The sequence below is a fragment of the Microtus pennsylvanicus genome, chromosome 6 (assembly GCF_037038515.1).
Source record: "Microtus pennsylvanicus isolate mMicPen1 chromosome 6, mMicPen1.hap1, whole genome shotgun sequence".
In the NCBI taxonomy this organism is placed as follows: Eukaryota; Metazoa; Chordata; class Mammalia; order Rodentia; family Cricetidae; genus Microtus; species Microtus pennsylvanicus.
In genome coordinates, this window is record NC_134584.1 from 38357717 (window position 1) to 38377580 (window position 19864).

Genomic DNA, 19864 nt, shown 5'->3' on the forward strand with positions numbered 1-19864 from the left:
AGTTATATTGGAGGCATGGGGCTGCTATGGATCCACCCCACTAAAACTCGTGGTGAGACCTAAATCCCCAGCTCAGCAGTGCTGAGAGCTGCTGAGGCCTCAAAGAAGTGATTAGTTTGTAAAGAGGGGTTAATGCACTGTGAGGTCTCTCAGGGAAATGGACTGGTGGCCCAAGAGGGGGTAGAGGTGTTACAAAGCAGGCTTGCCTCTCGCTTCTTCCCTTCCACCATGACGCCTTCACCAGAAACCAAGCAGACTCTACCACCATCCTCCTACATGCCCCAAAACCAATCTACTGTCTATTTCTTTTATGAGTTACCTAAACTACCCAGCCTCTGGTATTTTATTTTTGCAAGAGAAAGAAGCGAGGGAAAGGGGGTGAGGGAAGAAGGGAGAGGGGGGGGGAGGAAGGGGAAGAGAGTGAGAGTGAATAGACATGAAAACCTCCTATAGTTATGGATTATATACTGAAGTGGACAAGTTCAAAGTCAGAATATTTAAGATACACTGGAAACATCTGAGACAATCCCACTCTAACTAAATGGTATATCACTTTATTCTAATGAGAAATGGTTTGTTCTATTTCTATGTGGCTTTGTGTTCTCCAGTAACTGAATTCTTATTTATTTTAAAGATTAAAATAAATACCTGTAATATTCCCGACAGAAGCTCTATTAGGCAATAGTCGATTTTCCCAGCTGCAAGAAAAAGCAAGCCTTGTGGCTTGCTGGTTTGAAATCTCAGCTGAAGCGACAGCCCAGAGGAGACTTCAGTGATGCTGAGCCCCACGTAGCTTTCGCCATAGAAGGATGCTTCAGGGAAGAGAAACCCAGGTCAGTAAATTTGCTACACAATGGCTATGCTTCATATTGTCTTCCTCATCATGGGCTGACCCTGCTGAAGAAAGCTGCCTTGCCAAAGGCCACCCTTGCTGTCTAGGGTAGCCCACAGACCGGCATGAGGTATCAAGACACAGCATTCTCTTCCCTCACTCAGGGCAGACTTAAGGGGTCCCTCTTCACTAGAACCAGCCAAAGGGGCAGCCAAGGCTTTCGCTAACACCGAAGAGCAACTCAAATTCTTTATCTAAGTCTGTTCCCTTGCCTCTGACAAGGTTGATTCCCCCTAATAAAATTCTTGCATGTCAAGTTCCATCTGAGATTTAGCTTCCCATGAAAACTAACGGGCACTAAAGTGGCCTTAAGGGGGGTTGGAGAGATGGCTCAGAGGTTAAGAGCACTGACTGCTCTTCCGGAGGTCCTGAGTTCAATTCCCAGCAACCACATGGTGGTTCACAACCATTTGTAATGAGATCTGGTACCCTCTTCTGGCCTGCAGGCATATATGGAGGCTGAACACTGTGTACATATAAATAAATAAATATTTAAAAAAAATAAAGTGGCCTTAAAAAGTAGACTCTGGAAGGGACTCGATGCCGAACCACCCTCGACTGAAAGGACAATTAGGACGAGTGTCACTATCGATAGATTTCAAAGAGAAATTCAAAAAAGTATAAATAAAAATAATCTACCAAAACATATCGGACACAGCAAAAGCAGAGGAAGTGTGTTTCAAAATAAATGAAAAATTTTCAACATGCGACCTAATGATACATCTCAAGCACCTAGGAGCAAATCAAACCCCAAGTAAGCCAAAGGAAAGAAATATCAAATATCTGAGAAGAAATAAACAAGACAAGACAGGGCCTAAAAATGGATTAAAGACCAGTGAAGCAAAAGGGTTTTTTTTTTTAAGATACACAAAAATAAAACACCTAGAAATAAATTTATCCAAGGAAATAAAAGGAAAATTAGAAAGAAATCAAAGACACACACAGAAAAGAAAGGCATCTCATGTCCATGAACTGGAATAAATCGTATTATTAAAAAATTTATATTCTATCCTAATTGATTTACAGATTCAAGGCAGTCTCTACCAAAATGTCAATGATACTCTTTACAGAGTACCCTAATTTTATATTAAGCACCAAAGACCCTAAATGGTTTAAAAAAAAAAAAAGGTCTGAAGCATCACAATACTTGATTTCAAGGCATACTGCAGTGCCATGGTAACCAAACATCAGGCACAGGTATACAAACAGACATAAAGACCAGGGGGAATAGCAGGCGTTCCAGAAACAAGTCGATTCTTAATAACGGCATCAAAAACATACACTGGAGAGACAGCACTGGAAAAACTGGATGATGGAACTTGACCCCTTGTGCAAAAATCAACTCAGAATTATCCAAGACCTGAAAAGTCTCAAATTACTAGAAGAAAATAAAGAAGGAAATACCTCAAATATCTCACTGATATTGAAAGATAGCAAGGACTCTAACGTCGCACAACAAACAGCAAAGACTGTGTTTCCTCAGAATAAAAACCTCCTGCACAGCAAATGAAACGACTGACACAGAAGGGACAGCTTGAAGGATGAGAGATGATGTTTGCCAACTACTCACCTGACAGGGGACTGGTATCCAAATACACAGGAGCGCAGAGTCTCAAGAGCAAAAGAAACAAGTTCCTACTAGTGATCTGAACAAACACTTCTCAAAGAAGAAAGACAAATGGCCAAGAGATGCATGAAAAATGTTTGATGTGATTAGTGACTCCGAAAATTCAGTTCAGAGCGAGGATATCATCTTACCCCAATTAGAATGACGAATACTGAAGCAATAACAAATTCTGCTAAGTATATGCAGAAGTAAAGGAATGTTTGTGCACTGTCAAGAAATGTAAATTAGGCCGGGCGGTGGTGGCGCACGCCTTTAATCCCAGCACTCGGGAGGCAGAGGCAGAGGCAGGCGGATCTCTGTGAGTTCGGGACCAGCCTGGTCTACAAGAGCTAGTTCCAGGACAGGCTCCAAAAACCACAGAGAAACCCTGTCTCGAAAAACCAAAAAAAAAAAAAAGAAATGTAAATTAGGACAATCAATATGGAGATTCCCCAAAATAGTTGACAGAGCCACCATAGAACCCAGCCTTCCCATTCAGAGAAAATATCTGAGGGATGGAAGGAAAGCAAGGGATGAATTACATACACGTCCATGTTTCCTGCAGAGCCAGTCACAGCAGCTAGGAAAACTCAGCAGCAGACAAATGGATAAATGAAATTAGATAAACTGTGGATGACTGAATCATGGTACATTGATGTTGGACAGACAGAGATAATATTTAGATATATAATGCATTATTAGTCAGCCATAAAATTAATTACAGCAAAATGGGTAGAAGCAGGGAACATTAGGTTAGGGAAATGTGCAAACATGTTCTCTCTCGTATGTGGAAATCTTCTTTTTCTTTTCTTTTTCCTTTTTTTGTTTTCATCCTTAATGTAGGAAAGAGATAACTAGGAGCTGGGAAGAAGGAGGATAAAGGGGGCTGGAATTGATCACTATATACTGTACTTAAAACAAACATAACTGATAAAAATGCATTCAAAAAGTCAATCAATATATTAATAAGTAAACTCAATACTAGGATATAGAGCTAAAGTCATTAAGGTGAAGCGAGCAATCACTATCCTCCCAGGCAGCTGAGTTTATTCTCCTGAATCTTCCCCCCTCCCCCCCACAACTTCCCAATTTCTGACAGGCCTGGAGACTGTATTATTAAGTGTTCAAAGCCAGGAAATGTTTTTGAAATCATAAGATCTACTGATCTACTGCTGAGATGACTAAATAACATTCGTAAACAATATCCTTATATTTTCCCACGTTTCACCTCTCTGGCACTAGTCAATTCCAGTTCCAGCTGGCAGCCAAAAAATTCCATCGCCTCCACAGAAAAAAACAAGGAAGTGGATTTAAAATTTCTGGCTGGACAGTCTGAAGCCACTGATGCCCTCAGTTACCTCCACATTGACCCCATCCTCTCAGGCCCCAATACACATCTCAGAATAACAATTTGAATAAACAGGAAAGCAAGTGCAGTCAGTTCCTGGAGGGAAAGGGGATCTGAGCTCTGGTGAAGGTGAGGACGCGATTGTAGTATCTAATTAGGTTGACCAGAAAGCCAAAGACACTGTGTGCTGTCCTGTGTGCTGAAATAAGGGGTAAAATGCACAATGCCAACCGTGTTTGGTAACAAGGTAACTAAACCACAGTACTCCTGGGAGGCAAATATTTATATTGGCCTGGGATTTCTCCCTGGAACAGTTTTCAGTCATCGTATTTGCCTCACTCTAACTTGTTTTTCCAAAGTCTTCCTAGTTTTGTTGTTGTTGTTGTTGGATTTTGTTTTTTGTGTTTGTTTTGGGTTGGGTTTGGATTAGCCTTACTATTTACTGAGTGCTTAGCATGTGCCAAGAATCGTCAAGAGCAGATGGTAAAGACTTCACCTAACAGCTGGTTGCCTATCAGAGTAAAAAGGTTCCCAGAAAGAAGAGGGCCCTGAAGCAGTGGAGTTGGTAGGATGGGAGCTGCTTTGGGTGAGCTAGGAACTAAGGGAGGGAGCAATCAAAGCTGTGTGTCTTTCCCAGGTCCACAAAGGAGCCCAAGGATTTCTGTGGTACTGAAGACTCAAAGGTACACACAAGAGACTGTCGCTGTCTTGCTTTCCTGTGGCTGTGATGAAAATACCCTGAGGAAAGCAACCTAAAGGAGAAGGGGGGATAATTTTTCTTACGGTTCTAGATAGATACATTCCATCCTGGCCAGGAAAACATGGCAGCAAGCAAGGACACCATGGAGGCAGGAGCAGGAAGCTAGCTGGTCACACTACATCCACACTCAGAATGCACAGAGTGAAAAGTGAGGCCAGACCAGTAAGTCTCAAGGCCATTCCCATGTGGCACACTCCCCCCTATAGTGTCCACGACTTTCCCAAACAGCATCACCAGTGGGGGACCAAGTGTTGGAACACATGAGCCTGTGGGGGGGAGGTGGGGCATATCACATTCAAACCACTACAGCTAATCAAGCAATCACAGTTTTTATTAATTAGACCACTCAGTCTGGATAAAGGACATGGGGTGGGAGGTTTCCGGTTCCGGGCAAGATAGAACAGGAGGAGGAACAGAGGGAGAAAACAAAGAAGAGAATGGACAGACAGCACAAAGGATTGAAGGTCCTGTCTGGCTCAGTACATGCTGAAAGGGACAGGTACAGTTGAGCCTGCAGCAACTTGCAGCTGCCTCCTCCATATGGAGGGCCTTCTCTCACCATTTAAACCTTTACAACAAGAGTGACTGGCTGTTCCTTTAATGGCCTTTACAAATCTCTACTTAAAAAAAAAAATCTGTGTTAGCGGTTGTTATCTGGCCCCAAGAACATGTCACCCCAAATGGGATGTTAAGATCTGGACATCAAAATCTAGTCAGTCAGATCAGCACCTAACTCTCAGTGCACAGAACTATGTCCAGCGCACGTTAGAAATGACTGCCTGGAAATCAGGACTCTGTCGAAAGAGCATCAGAAAGGAATCGATAGGGAAATACACCATCAGACCATAACTCAGCAGGTGACAGTACTGAAACAGGGCTCAAAGGGGTGCCCAGAAAGGGATGAGGCATGAGTGAGCTCCAGAGAGGGTTAAAGAATAGGATCATTGCAGGAGGGAGAGGGAGATGCCTGAAGGCAATCCTAATCAACTCCAGATTTGGGGTTTGGTTGCAGCTTCCTGGGGTGGCAATCTGGGATGAGAAGACTCTGTGCTTTGAACTGTTGATGCGCATACAAGCTCAGGGAGCAAAGAGATGACTTACCACCTTGGTAAGCAGAAGGTTCCTCGCTGGTGGGCCTGGTAAGAAGGTTCTGGGAACAACGGAAAGCCTTAGGTAGCTTTCAGTTACAGAGACATGAGTTCTGCCTTTTGGAGAAAAGGATCTGGTGGCTCTAGGATATAAATTAATTAAAGAAGTATTTAGAAAAATACTCCAGGTCTATTAGATATGGAAATTAGAATTACTTTTCTATAATTTTAGTATCTTTAAATCTCCAATTGAAATTGGGGGAAAAAAAAAACCACGTTCCCTGGCATCATACAAAATCCTAAGACAAAGTTCTAAGAAGAGCCCTGCACTGGAATAAAACATCACACTCATGAAGAAAAAAAAGAAAAGAAAACTTACAAGCAAGCAATAACTTAGCAGAAACATGCTAGGTTCCCTAGGCAACCTCCAGGCAGACTAACACAAACTCTGCTCCATTCAATTTAAATCCGAGCAGGAAATCAATGAACTAAAATCTGCTCTGTAGCTGCACGGCAGGAGGTTTACTATTTGTCCAGTGAGCTGTGAAGGGCAGCTCTGGCACCAGGCCCCTGTGATAACTGTGCAGCTGATGCTGTTGGACAAAGACAGAGCAGAGGGCAGGAGGGTCAGGCACACTAAAACATCTTCAGTGCCCAGGGTGATCTAGGTCAAGCCATTTGCAGTCCCCTGGCTCTTTGCAAACCATAATCCACCAGGCTCTCTACTCTCTGATCCACCCAAATACTAGCCTTCGTGCAATTGCTCTGGCTTAGGTCCTCAGGCTACCAAGTCAAACCAGCAGTTACTCCACCCTTACTGCCTCTCAATGAAGGATTCCCGTGTCTGGCACCACTCTGGGAGCTGCAGTTCCTGCAGTCTCTGATGCAAACAGTCTCTGCTGAATAAGTGAGTGATGTAGTCCTGATGCTGCCTGCCCTAGTTGAGCCACCAGCTTCCTCTCCTCTGCTGTACCACAGAGCCTGTGCCCAGCCATCCACGCTCTGCATACGGTTATCTGCTGCCCGGCTTCCACCCCAGACATGCATCGTCAGTGCTGGACCCAGGCATCCTCCCTAGAGTGACAGTGCCTAAGAGCTGAGGTTGACAGCTCGTCCAGCCTTTCCCAGGCTCTCTCTTGCTCCTCTCCCAAGGCACCTGCCTTCTAAAGCCCTTGCAGGAATTCTATGACCCTTATCTGTTTCTTGTGCACCCGTGGTCAGGCGGTAGGCGTTTCAACTGTGAGGAGCCAGCACCTTGTGCCATGTGCCACCTGCTGCTAAAAGAATCTGAATCTGTGCACCAGTTCTGAGACATCAATTGGAAAAGGACTGCCAGGATATTTACTGCAGAGTTGAAAGAATATATGAAGACATCTGAGGTAGCTGCCATCTAAAAACCAAAGCAATAAGAACAGCAAAAAAGAACTTTGTTTGTTTCAACGTGGTTGAAATTCTGTCTCTATTGACATGTGAAATGGCCGTCTGCCTCTTGGTGCACAAGCCTTCCAAAGGCAAACACGGAACTCTACAGTATGGGAAGTGGGCTGGTGCTCCTCTCCTCTCCTGGGATTCACTTCCACCTGTGCAGGCTTGCCTGATTAGCTAGGTTCAGCCATTATCTCACTGTAAGTAAACACATCCTCAAGACAACAAATAAGGCCAATGTGTCTTGGTTTAGACGTGGTCTGCATCTCAACTGTAAGAGTTGGGCGCTTTGTCTCTACTATGCCAAAAGAGGTAATGGAACCTCTTTAAAAGGTGGCAACTAGTGGAAGATCATCAGGTCATGTAAGGCATCATTCACAGGAGAGACTGGGGCAGTTTTCGAGAACCCTTGCCAGCTCTCTGGAGAGAAGTGTTCTAAAATGCCAGACAAGCCCCGCCCTGGACATTCTCTGGCTTCCCCTCGCCATAAACTCCACTGCCATGGTTCCCTTACCAGAGCCAGCACCAAAGCCAGATGCTAAAGAAATTTCTTTTCTTTACAACAAATCCAGCCTTGGGTGTTTTCACACAGCAGAATAATTAATACAAGATGTTTTAAAAATCCTTCCAACAACTCACAGGTAAAGATACATTAAAAACAATGAAAAGAGCAGCGACGAGGAGCAGCAGGTCAGTCTGGCACTTTCCTTCTGGAACAAGTGCCCACTCAGCCTTGTTGGGATGCAAAAGCAACATCTGACAAGAAAGTGGTCAAAATTCGACATACCGAAAACAAAGCAAAAATAAACCACTGATAATATGCACCTAGTTGCAATGCACAATCGCTTCTTATCTTCCAATGTGGTCAATGGGCAATAGTATGGTTCACAAATAGAACACCTAAGGCACCTGCACTAAAAGTACTTTTACTGGACAATTTCCACTGGCAGACAACGGTGGCTTCTGCCGTGGTGAGTTGCCAGGCTGGCCTATCCATCACCCTGTACCCTTCAAGACTAAGAACATAGCTCTCTTCTGTGATTCAATTGTTCAAGAAAGCACCCTCAATTATTCAAGGAGACAAGCGGGGGAATGAATTCAAATTACACATGTGGTAACTCAGGAAAATATTCTCAGGACTGGAGGAATGGCTCGGCAGTTACAAGTAAGAACTGATCTTCCAGAAGACCTGGGTTCAATTCCCAGAATGCACACAGTGCCAAAGAATCATCTGGAACTCCAGTTCCAGGGTATCCAATCCCCTCTTCTGGTCTCTTCCAACATCAGGCACATGTGTAGGGACACAGACATATATGAAGGTAAAACACCCACCCATAGCCACATCCATGCCCGTCTGTAAGGGAAGGGAAGGAATAAACACAGACGGAACGACACACAGAAAGAACGCTGGGGTCAGATCGTCTGACCTAGAAGCTCAATGTATTTATTATATAGGATTGAATATATAGAGAGAGTTATTATTACTACATACAGATAAACAAGAAGGCTGGGCTTGTGGTACCCGTCTGGATTAAGGAGACAAGTTCAGCTTATCTCAGGAGCAGTCTCTGTAGGCCAAAACTGGGGTTTGAGGTGGGGCTGCAGTGAACATTTTCTACACATAACGTACTATCAACATCCATACATGGACCAGAGGAAGGCTATGCCTGTCCTGTGTGAATCTGAGGCTCTGGGGTCCTGGACATGGAGTTCAGGGCCTCCTATTCCCCCTACAACCCATATACCAAAAATAAAAGAATAATAATAAAACACTCTTCCAAGCATCACAAAGTAGATTTTGGCAAGGCTTAGGTCTACAATACTTGCCATGCTGTGGGGGCCATAGATGAAGAACACACATGTTAAAGTCCCTGCTGTGGAATTCTTTAGTCCCACACCTAACCTAAAGGACTATCAACCTATTGTCTCCTAGCCACGTTAATTGCATAGAAGAGGAAGAAGGGGGAATAATGAATATGGAAAGCTGAAAATGAGTGTTTATTGAGCATTCTCAGTCCGCTAAGCCATTGTTTGGTTAAGCCTCTCTGAGGACGTTATTACTACAGTGAATGTACAGAGGCAAAGCCAAGACTCAGAGAAGCAACCGTTCAGAGTAACTGAGAAGGGAAGAAAGCCCTTGGGTTTGAAGCCCACACCCAGCAGACTGCCAAGCCAGGAGCTTCTCGTTGCCCCCACACTGTTACTGGTTCCCTGTCTGATACCATCTGGGTCGTCAAAGGCCATTCGCTGCCCTTTGGAGACTCCCTCCTCTACTTCTTACACCTGTCCCTTCAGTTACTGCGGTTCCAGACCTCCGGCCCTTTGCCACACCCACAGAAAGGAACCAGAAGGGACAGGAAAGCCTGCAGAAATAAGAAGGAAGGCGATGAAGGTGCAAAGCTTTTCTAAGCAGCCTCCTCACCACCTGAATAAGCAGGAGGGTGAGGCGCCTTCCAGAACCTAGATGGCCCCTGGAGCGTCACTCTAAAATGACGTTATCACGCAACGATCACCTGAGGCAATGCTGTTTGGCCATGGCCACCCTGAAAATGAATTTAAGACTTCAGAATCTTATAGAAAATACGACAGACATGCAATGCTTGTGATTTAGAATTTCTGGAAGACGTTTGTTGGATTGAAGGTGGGAAGGCCCAGGAACTAGGGCGCAATCATGCAAGTTTAAAGAACCACGTGGTTAGTAATCTGGAAGGTAGGCAAAACGCCACGGAAAAAGAAAACACTAAGTATTTGGGCTCAGAAAAGCTAAGGCCCTCTAAGGTGGGACTAAAGGGACAAGGAGCCAGGGGGTCAAAGAATATCCTAAATGAACTGAAGAGTCCCCAACGCCTCTCAGGTCACGTGAGACCAAACAGCTCCCGGGCCGAACTAAAAAGGACTATCCAGGGCCGCCCGCAGGAGTCGGCCATTCTGCTGGTCAGATGGCCGACCTTAAAACTCCTGGAGTTCGCGGGGAGGAGGTGGGGCGCAGGCCCAGGCTGGGAGTTGCAAGTGGTCGACCGCCGCGAAGCCTGTGCGCAGGGCCACTCTGCGTCTTCCCTCTACGGCCAGCTCGGGGACACCGGGCCTGAGTGCTCCTGGGGTCCGGGGCCGCTCGTCCCGCTCTCCCAGCCGCCTCCCCGGCCCGCGCCCCAACCCGGCCGCCCACCCACTCCGCGCAGCGCAGCTTGGCCTGGCCCGCCCCGGGTGGGGAAGGGAAGTTGGGGCGCGTACCTCCAAGCGCCCCGCGCGGCCCGCAGAGCTCCAGGCAAGCGGCGAGCAGCACGAGGCGGCAGACCCCGGGCCGCCCCATCCCGCCGCGCCGTCTCGGGGCCGCGCCGAGCTCTACCTGCGCGGGCCACTGCCCGCCGCGCGCCCCAGAGCCTGGAGAGGGGCGGTGTCCCCAGTCGCGGAGCCCGATGGGGCGGGGCACTTCTGCTACCTGCAGCTGTTGCCCGGGGTCAGCGCCGGTGGGCGGCCCCGGTGAAATCAGAGGGGGCTAGAGTGTGGGCTCCAAGGCCATGCAGGCGGCAGAGGGGACAGGGAGGCGGTGGCCCCCTTCCCTGCTTGCAGATCTGGAGCTCTGTGTGCCTGAATGGAAGAGAGGGAGCTCTGGGCAACAGGCTGGGGGAGAAATAGCAGGGCAGGACCTAAGCTGGCCTTGAAAGAACCGGTTCCTCTGACCACAGCACATCTCAGAAGGACAAGTGGCTCGTTTTTCTCGGCCTTAATAAAGCCAGCCATCTGTGTAGACGTTTGTGACTATCTGTTGGATGAGCGGGAATGGCAGGAGAGAAGGTAGCCTAGACATTTCTTTGCAAATGGGAGCCTTAATTTTTGTTTCTTTTAAAGCTTGGTCCCTATGTTTAATCTTTAAATTTTCGCAGCAACTGCCTGTCAGAATAATTAAGGTGTAAGAGTTGATATGTGGCCCCCGTCACTTCCTACCTTGGGAGCCATGATTATAAGCCACAGTGAGGAGAAGCTCCATACAAGTAGTGCCCCCTTGGATCAGAACATTTCAGGGCTCGGCGGAACCAGCTTCCCTGGGCTACAGTTTGCCCCGCTGGGGGTTGTCAAAACGCCAGTTCTCCAACTGCCAGGACAGTCAATGTTAGTCTTGCTTTGTTCCTAATAAAACCAACGATGACTTCATTTCCCTTTCGTTCCCCTTTTTAATTCTGTCATAAAGTGCTTTTTCAGCATCGAATCACATTTTGACCTTTTCTGCAACAGAAAGTCTGTCAGGCCACTGTTCCCCTTCTAAGAAAATCTGCTTTGTGCACAGCGGCCTTCCGTGATCCTGGGAGCCCCGCCTTCCTTTAGGACAGCTGCACTCTATTGTCTGCCCCATTATGTGTGGGAAAAGGAGTTGGCACCCGCTTCTAAGACCATGCCTCTGTCACGTGACGGGTCGGGGTGGGTGCTCATGACCCGAGTAGGACAGTCATTGGTCATCTGAAGAGTTCTACTGGAAGCACAGACGAAGAGGGCCTGCGACTCACCCGAGGGGAGGTAGAAAAGCTATGGATAGCTTTGATCTCGAACTTTTCAAATAAGCTAGTGCACAAAAAGGAGACAAGACATAGAAAAGGTCTGTTGCTCTTTGCCTGGCATTGGGATCTGCCATCTCCAATCATCCCGGCAACCAGTGCACCATAATCCTTTCTGGGTTGTTTTGCATAAACCGTTCAAGCCCCCTTTTAGCTGAATCTGCCTGGTGTTAGGCTCCAAACTTGTAACCAAAAGCAGCCTGTCAACTGGAGCCTAACTTAAAGGAGGGAAGGCTGATTTGGCTCTCGACTTCAGAGGTTTCAGTCCTTGGTAGATGGGTTCTGCTGATTTTCGGCCTGAGGTAAAGCAGAAACAATGGCAGAAGGGCAAGGCGGGAGAAAGCTGTTCGGTTCAGGGCAGGCAGGAAACAGAAAGCACAGAGAACTGCCTGGGGATAAAATACACCTTCCAAAAATCAGTGGCCTTCCTATACACTAAGGATAAGGAAACAGAGAGGGAAATTAGAGAAGCATCACCTTTCACGATAGCCACAAATAGCATAAAATATCTTGGGGTAACCCTGACCAAGGAAGTGAAAGATCTATTTGACAAGAACTATAAGTCTTTGAAGAAAGAAATTGAAGAAGACACCAGAAAATGGAAGGACCTCCCTTGCTCTTGGATTGGGAGGATCAACATAGTAAAAATGGCAATTCTACCAAAAGCTATCTATAGATTCAATGCAATCCCCATCAAAATCCCATCAAAATTCTTCACAGATCTGGAGAAGACAATAATCAACTTTATATGGAAGAACAAAAGACCCAGGATAGCCAGAACAATCTTATACAATAAAGGATTGTCTAGAGGCATTACCATCCCTGACTTCAAACTCTATTACAGAGCTACAGTATTGAAAACAGCTTGGTATTGGCATAAAAACAGAGAAGTCGACCAATGGAATCGAATAGAAGACCCTGACTTTAACTCACAAACCTATGAACACCTGATTTTCGATAAAGGAGCTAAAAGTATACAATGGAAAAAAGAGAGCATCTTCAACAAATTGTGCTGGCAAAACTGGATGTCAATCTGTAGAAGAAAATACACCTTCAAAGACACTCCCACTAACCTACTTCCTTCAACTAGGCCCACTTTCTAAGAACCCATTCAGCCATGAATGGATCCGTGGAGTAATCCCTTAAGATCCAATGTAAATAGCACAACCAGCTTTAAACTAAATCCTCAACACATGAGTTGGGGAGCTGTAGTAGGATGTAGCAGGAAATCCTTGAGATCCAAGCCATGTCAGCAAGACGTTTGTAAACCCTGAGACGAACACCAGACATCTAACAGACTTCCTGGGCAGGGGGCCTCTCTGTATTCATCCATATCCAGGTCCTTTGTGTCCTCTCTCCTAAACAAATATGCACTTTATCAGTGTTATGAAATGGTAACCAACAAAATAAGCAACTAAACCAGGATCCAGCCAAAAAGAATTAGAATTTCTCGGTCCTGTGCAAACCTGCTACCTTTACCACGCTGGCTTCCCACCGTTTACAGCAGACTGTAAGACACACACAAACACAAACTAGACCTTTGTTCCTTCCTTCCTACGATCACACCAAATCTCTGGTCCTCCCCACTCTAGCTCTCTGTAGTGATTTGAATAAAAATGCCCCTCCGTAGAGAGGGGCACTACTAGGAGGTGTGACCTTGTTGGAGGAAGTATGTCACTGTGGGAGTGGGCTTTGAGGTTTCAGAAGTCCAACCAAGGCCCGGTGGTTCACTCTTCTTTACTGCTGCCTGAGGATCCAGGTGTAGAACTCCCACCCCTCTCCAGCACCGTTCCTGCCTGCACCCTGCCATGCTTCTTGTCATGACGGTAATGGACTCAATCTCTGAACTGTCCACAATTAAATGTTTGCTTTTATAAGAGTTGTCACAGTCATGGCGTCTCCTCACAGCAATAGAATCCTAACTAAGACACTTTTTAGATGTTGCCTTCAGAATGTGAGTCGATATTAGCCCAGGCTGACTCTTTCTGGCCAAAGCACTGGAGGTAGAATTTACGATTAGGTCTAGCCAGGCCGCAAGATCAGTTCAGCTCAGGCTCTCTCTGTAGGTACACAGAATATCTTGGTAAACTTGTGATATCTAAGTCAGTCTAAAAGCACAAGCAGCCTACTGAAAAGGCCTCAACAGTCACCATGTCTTCCAGAAGGGCTTCTATTCGTTTGTCATCTCTAAGAACAAAGTTTGCTATCTGGAAAGGCCAGTAGGCTAGCTGGGGTACTAGTGACTGGCATTGGTGTAGGACCTTGGAAAAGTCACTTACAAGTCCTATTTGTCTCTTTGTGTAAACGGAAGATGCTATAAGGCTTAGAATATGGCTCTGTAGACTTGTGGCAAAGTGTTGAACGTCTTGTGTGGTTCATGGTAAGATTTCGCCAGACACTCCTATCCCTGGGAGCCCAACCAGGGCCGTAGGTCTCCTCTGTCAGCCTCCACGGCATCCTTGGCCTTATCTTTAGGACAGGGGGATATTTTATTTTCCTTCTATAGGCTTAGCATATACCCAACTGAAGTCTAATCCTGTTACCTTGCTAGGGGTCTGCAGTATACACCAACCACCCTCAAGTACTGACTTTCTTGATGCTGAATATCTGGGAACCAAGTGGAGATGGGGAGCCATAGCTCTGGTCCCAGAAGGGTGACAAATCACCACACCAGCTTGATTCCTCCCCTAAAAGATGAAAGGAATTGATTAGATAAACTCCCTTCAGGCTCAACATGATATGATACTAATTAGGTATCCCTGGCACTGGGACCGCTGCACACTGTAAGGGAAGCCCTGTTAATGAGCACATGGGGAAACATGAAATGCTTGGGTTTCTTTACACAAGCCAAGAAAGGGATTGCTAATAAACCCAGAGCTCTTAATTTAGAGAAAATGGTTAAAGTGTCAGAGAGTGAGTATAGGATTTATCTCTCTGTAGAACGCCCCTTGTTCCTCTTTTTAAAATGCTTTTTAATCCATCATGTGCATCGTTCCCAGATGAAATGTGGTCTCCAGCCAATTTGGATAGCTCTAAAATGAGAAAAATTAAAATGTTCGCAGCTTTTTTTTTATGAGAAATCCATTGCTTATGGTGGCTTTAGGTCTGTTTCTTTACAGTGTCTCCTCAAGAAGTCAACCCACGTAAAAGTCACATTCCTTTATGGAGTCATTCCAACCAGTGGCAGCTACAAGCTAGGTGAGAGCTCTGACCAGCTCTACAGAGACTATCTTCAGACAACTGCTTTGAGTAGAAAAAGAAATAAATCTTTTCCATATAAGAAGATGCTAATATTCCCCGTTTTCCAGGACCTATGGGAAGATAAACACTTTGTAGGAGATTCTATCCTAACAGAGACCCACAGCTAATAATACTGAGGGATATTTAATGGGAGAGAAGGGAGCTTGGGAAATGAGAGGTGGCCAAAGAGGTCATTCTCTTGTGCAGAAGCCTAAGTTCATGCATCTCCCTTCTCCTCTAAGCCCAAAGGGTCTTGGAAGCTTTCTCTAAGTGATAGCTTCCAGAAGGATTGCCACTGGTGGAAAACTCTGACTGCATTGTGATCTGTATCCTGGAAAGCCTATTTTTATTCACCCAGACACAGTAACCAATGAGAGATTGCATACAAGACCAGTTTAGTGAGCCATTGAATTTGTCAAGATTACTCAAGGAGAATGGTTGATGCAGCAACTGCACCAACCAAAAGCCTTTACCCTGCAAGGGTGCTGACTCATAAAAGCTACATCACTAGGGTCCCACTGAATGTTTCCCTGCTCACAATGGATTTTTACATTTTTATAGGACCTCGAGGAGGGCATTGTGAGTCTTGTGAGTTTCTTGAAATACCCCCTCCACAAATACATGTCCCAGGAGAAAGCAGCTATAGAACTGTTGGGGGTGGCTGCCTGTTTGTTTCTCGGCCACCCAGACTCCCGAAATAATCACACAGAAATCTGTATTAATAGCAATACTGTTTGGCCAATAGCTTAAGTGTATTTCTGGCTAACTCTTATACCTTAAATTAGCCCATTTCTATTAACCTGTGTATCGCCACGTGGCTGTGGCTTACCGGCAAGGTTTTGACAGGCTCAAGCGGAGGCGTCTGTCTCCTGCAGGCAGCTACATGGCTTCTTTCTGACTCCACCTACTCTCTCTCTCTCTCTCTCTCTCTATATATATATATATATATATATATATATATATATATATATATATATATATATATATCTTTCAGCCCGGCTATAGTCTATTAAGTCATTGGTCAAAAACAGCTTCTTTATTAACCAATGGTATACAGAGGGGAATTCAACATCATAAAACAAAACAGCAGTGTCATTATTTAGGGAAGTGGCTTTTGTGTGTATGTTCTTTACACTCTGATGATACAGGTGATGAAAGATTTAAACCCAAGCTCCATGATTCATCAAAGCAACTTGCTTAACCTTCAAGAATCAGTTTTTCCATCTGAAACATGGTGACCTCGTAAGGTTAAACTGGAATGTTGGACACATCATGTGGTAGTTAGGACATCATATTGCTATGGTGAAATACCACGACCAAAGCAACTTGGGGAGGAAAGGGTTTATTTTTCTCACTGTTTCCTCTAACAATCCATCATCGGAAGCTGTGAGGACAAGAACTCACGCAGAACAAGAACCAGGAGGCAGGAACTGATGCAGAGCCCATGAAGGGGTGCTGTTTACTGACTCACTTCCCTTGGCTTGCTCAGCCTGGTATCTTATAGAATCCAGGAACACCAGCCCAGGGGTGGTACCACCATAATGGACTGGGCCCTTTCCCATTGATCATTTATTAAGAAAACGCCTTACACCCATATCATACAGAAGCATGTTCTCAGTCAAGGCTCCCTTCTCTCTGATGACTCTACCTTGTGTCAAACTGACATAAAACTGAGCAGTACCCATAGTAACAAACAATATTTTGACAGTTAATTGTTATGGTGATTTGAAAGAAAATGGCCCCTTAGAGCGTGGCACTATTAGGAGGAGTGACCTTGTTGGGGTAGGTGTGGCCTTGGAGGAAGTTGTCACTGTGGGATTGGGTTTTTGAGATCTCATTTCTGCTTAAGCTATGTCCAGTGTGAGACAATTCACTTCCTGTTGCCTTTGGATCAAAACATAAAACTTTCAGCTACCTCTCTAGCACTATGTATGCCTGTGTGCTGCCTTGCTTCCCGCAATGACATAAAAACCTCTGATAATAATAACTGTCAGCCAGCCCAAAATAAATGCTTTCCTTTATTAGGGTTGCCATGACCATGGTGTCTCTTCACAGCAATAGAAACCCTAACTAAGACTATTTATTGTTCTTAGTTCCTTTAAGCAAAGTAAGGACTACTCTTCTGTAAAGAATATTATTCAGAGGCTAGAAAGAGAGCTCAGTCTGTGTTGGAGCTTCCTGTCTGTTGCTGTCATGAAATACTCTGACCAAAAGCAACTGAAGGGAGCAAAGGGTTTATTTCATCTTACAGGTTACAGTCTATCACTTAAGAAGTAAAGGCGGGAACTCAAGGCAAGAACTCAAGGCAGGAACCTGAAGGCAAGCCTGCTTGCTATTCTGTGCAACGTTACCTCCATCACAGTCAAAGAAGTACCACAAAAACATGGAAGACACTGCTTGCTGACTCAGTCTCGGGGTCATGCTTAGCTCGCCTTCTTATACGGTGCAGGACCACCCGGGGTACAGCATCACCCACGATGGTCTAGGACTTTCTACATCAGTTAGTAAGGCAATCACTCCACAGACACGCCCACAGGATCTAGGCAATCCTCCGTGGAGGCTTTCCTCTCAGATGGCTCTAGATTGTGTCAAGTTGATATTTAAAGATAAATGGGACAGCCATGAAGGGACTGCCTGATAAGCCTCAGGATCTGAGTTCAATCCCCAGAATTCATGTAGACATTCTAGGCATGATGGTATATGCTTATAATGCCACACATGAGAATGCAGAGACAGGAGGAGCCCTTGCTGGTCAACCAGTCTGACCCAATTGGTGGGCTCCAGGCCAATGAGAGACCCCATCTCAAAGATGTGGATGACATTCCTAAAGATGGCACTCAAGGCTGTCCCCTGGCTTCCACATATATATTCACACATGTGTACGTACATGCCCCACATATATGCACCCTTACACATGAGCACATGTACACACATATATGCATGAATAAGAAGTAGAGGTTATACTGTTTAAAGACATTCAAAAGGGAATACCCAAGTATGGGAAGTAAATAGGAACTTACTTGTCTGATACTATTATTCCGACACCGAGTTTGCGTGTGTGGAGCAGAGCTGCATTGACAGTGAAGCTGGAGCCAGGTGCCGGCCCCCAGTTTTTAGTATCCGTGTGGAAACTGTTTCTCCCAGCCCCTAGGACACTCATAAGCTCTTGACTTTGCTTCATCACCTCATTCAGATGATTCCCCAGGAAGAGCTGAGTCCCCTTTAGACACCAGCAGGAGAAACAGTGTACTTCCCTGGCACACAGCGGGAGCAGATTCTTTCTGATGAGAACCGAGGCATTCGCAGATTGGGGCTCAGCCCTCAGGCAGGTCTTCCATTCTTGGCCAGGCCCATTCGTCTAGCAATAAGGCCTTTGTCACCTTCCTCGGGGTCAGCCTTTCTGATGCTCTCCAGCGCCTTTGCTGGTGATGATGACGAAGATGTGCTCTTTCCTGTCATTCCTCTAGGAATGTCTACATCTTTTCTCCACTTCACCTTAATCTCTTTTGATCTGAAGAGCAATCTGTTTGGCCCCTTGGCTTTCTGTTCCGGCTTTATTCATTGACTCACAAAGGAAAGAACATAGATGGAACCCCTGTAGCTCTTGTAACCTAAAAAGTATAAACTTTGGCGGGAATGAGATTCATAGATACAAAGACAACTACCTGTTTGAATGGCTTACGAAAGGTAGCTCATAAAGAGAAAAATTTTAAAAACTTCAAATTATTATTTCAGCCCCCTCTGGCTCTAGGACAATCTTTTTATTTTTAAAAGATTTATCTTATTTTTATTTGTATGTGTGTGTGCCTATGTCATATGTGTGTAAGTAGCCTCAAAGATCAGAAGAGGGTATCAGATGCCCTGGAGCTGCAGGTAGAGGGGGTTATGATCCATCCAACCTAAGTGTTGGGACCAAGCTTGAGTCCTCTACAAGGGCAGCAAGTGTTCTTCACTGTTCTTAACCACCTACAGCACAATCCTTTAGTTAAGAAGAACTAGTCTTTTTCCATTACTTTTAAAATCCAGAGTTCATAGCATTGATTTATCGTATAGAAACACAGCTTATCCAAAAGACAGGATCATGGCTTGAAATCGCCCCAGAAAACTAGCATTGTAGAGACAAAGGAAGAGAAGGAGGGCAGAAATCAGCTGGCAGTGGGATAGTGGGGAGGCAGAGAGAGAGAGAGAGAGAGAGAGAGAGAGAGAGAGAGAGAGAGAGAATGAACACTGGAATCTGATGGTATGTTACACACTTGAGGAATTTGACTTCATCACTTGTGTTGCTGACAGCAATGAACAGCTTCCCACTGAAGGAATGTGAAAACTGATGCTCTCATCTGGCTTTATCGCACTGCAGAGGTCAAAGCACCACTGGCATCCCCAAGGCTTTACTCCACAAAAGAAGATGGTCCCCACGGTCCCTGCCGACATTCCCGGATACCTCCAATCACTAAGCCACTGCTCCTGAACTTTTTCAGAGTTCCTGCAGTATCACAGGGCACATAAAGACGATGCTTGTCACAGCCAAGATGGGAATTCTCATAATCGTCCATTTCCTGGTAAATGCTTAGCTTCAGACATCCCTTCCTCCTGCCTACATTGTCTCAGAATTGAGTCTCTCTCAGGCCACCGGCTGGAATGTGAAACCACATACTGTGTGGCGAGACCCAGGTAGCCACTCTGAATAGTTGTTTCCCACAAACCCACTGGGGGGATTTGTGTGGAGACCCCACACAGAAGTCCTGTGCTGAGTCCCAAAGCTCCAGTGTAGTTTATGGTCATTAAAAATGAGAACTTCACAGTAAGGAAAACCAGACATTGTCTCCACCGCCCTCCCCAGTTTAACAGCATGGGATTCAGACACAATGCCAACAGGCACCAGGCCTCGTTAGGGAAAGAAGCATTTCTGCTGAGTGTGCATCTTAACACAAAGCTGTCTTCTGCTTAAAGAAATG

At 45.5% G+C, this 19864-nt stretch overlaps 1 protein-coding gene across 1 annotated transcript in view; it reads right to left on the reverse strand.

Annotated features, from left to right (window-relative positions):
• The window catches only part of LOC142851897 (chondroitin sulfate proteoglycan 4-like), a 56096-nt gene extending 45624 nt beyond the window's left edge, over nucleotides 1-10472 (reverse strand). The window contains exons 1-2 of the mRNA XM_075976048.1: nucleotides 10351-10472; nucleotides 649-812 (exon numbers count right to left, since the gene is read on the reverse strand). Of these exons, the coding sequence (XP_075832163.1) occupies nucleotides 649-812; nucleotides 10351-10429 (243 nt within the window). The 5' untranslated portion in view covers nucleotides 10430-10472. The remainder of the gene's footprint in view (nucleotides 1-648; nucleotides 813-10350) is intronic.
• Between the last annotated feature and the right edge of the window lie 9392 nt (nucleotides 10473-19864).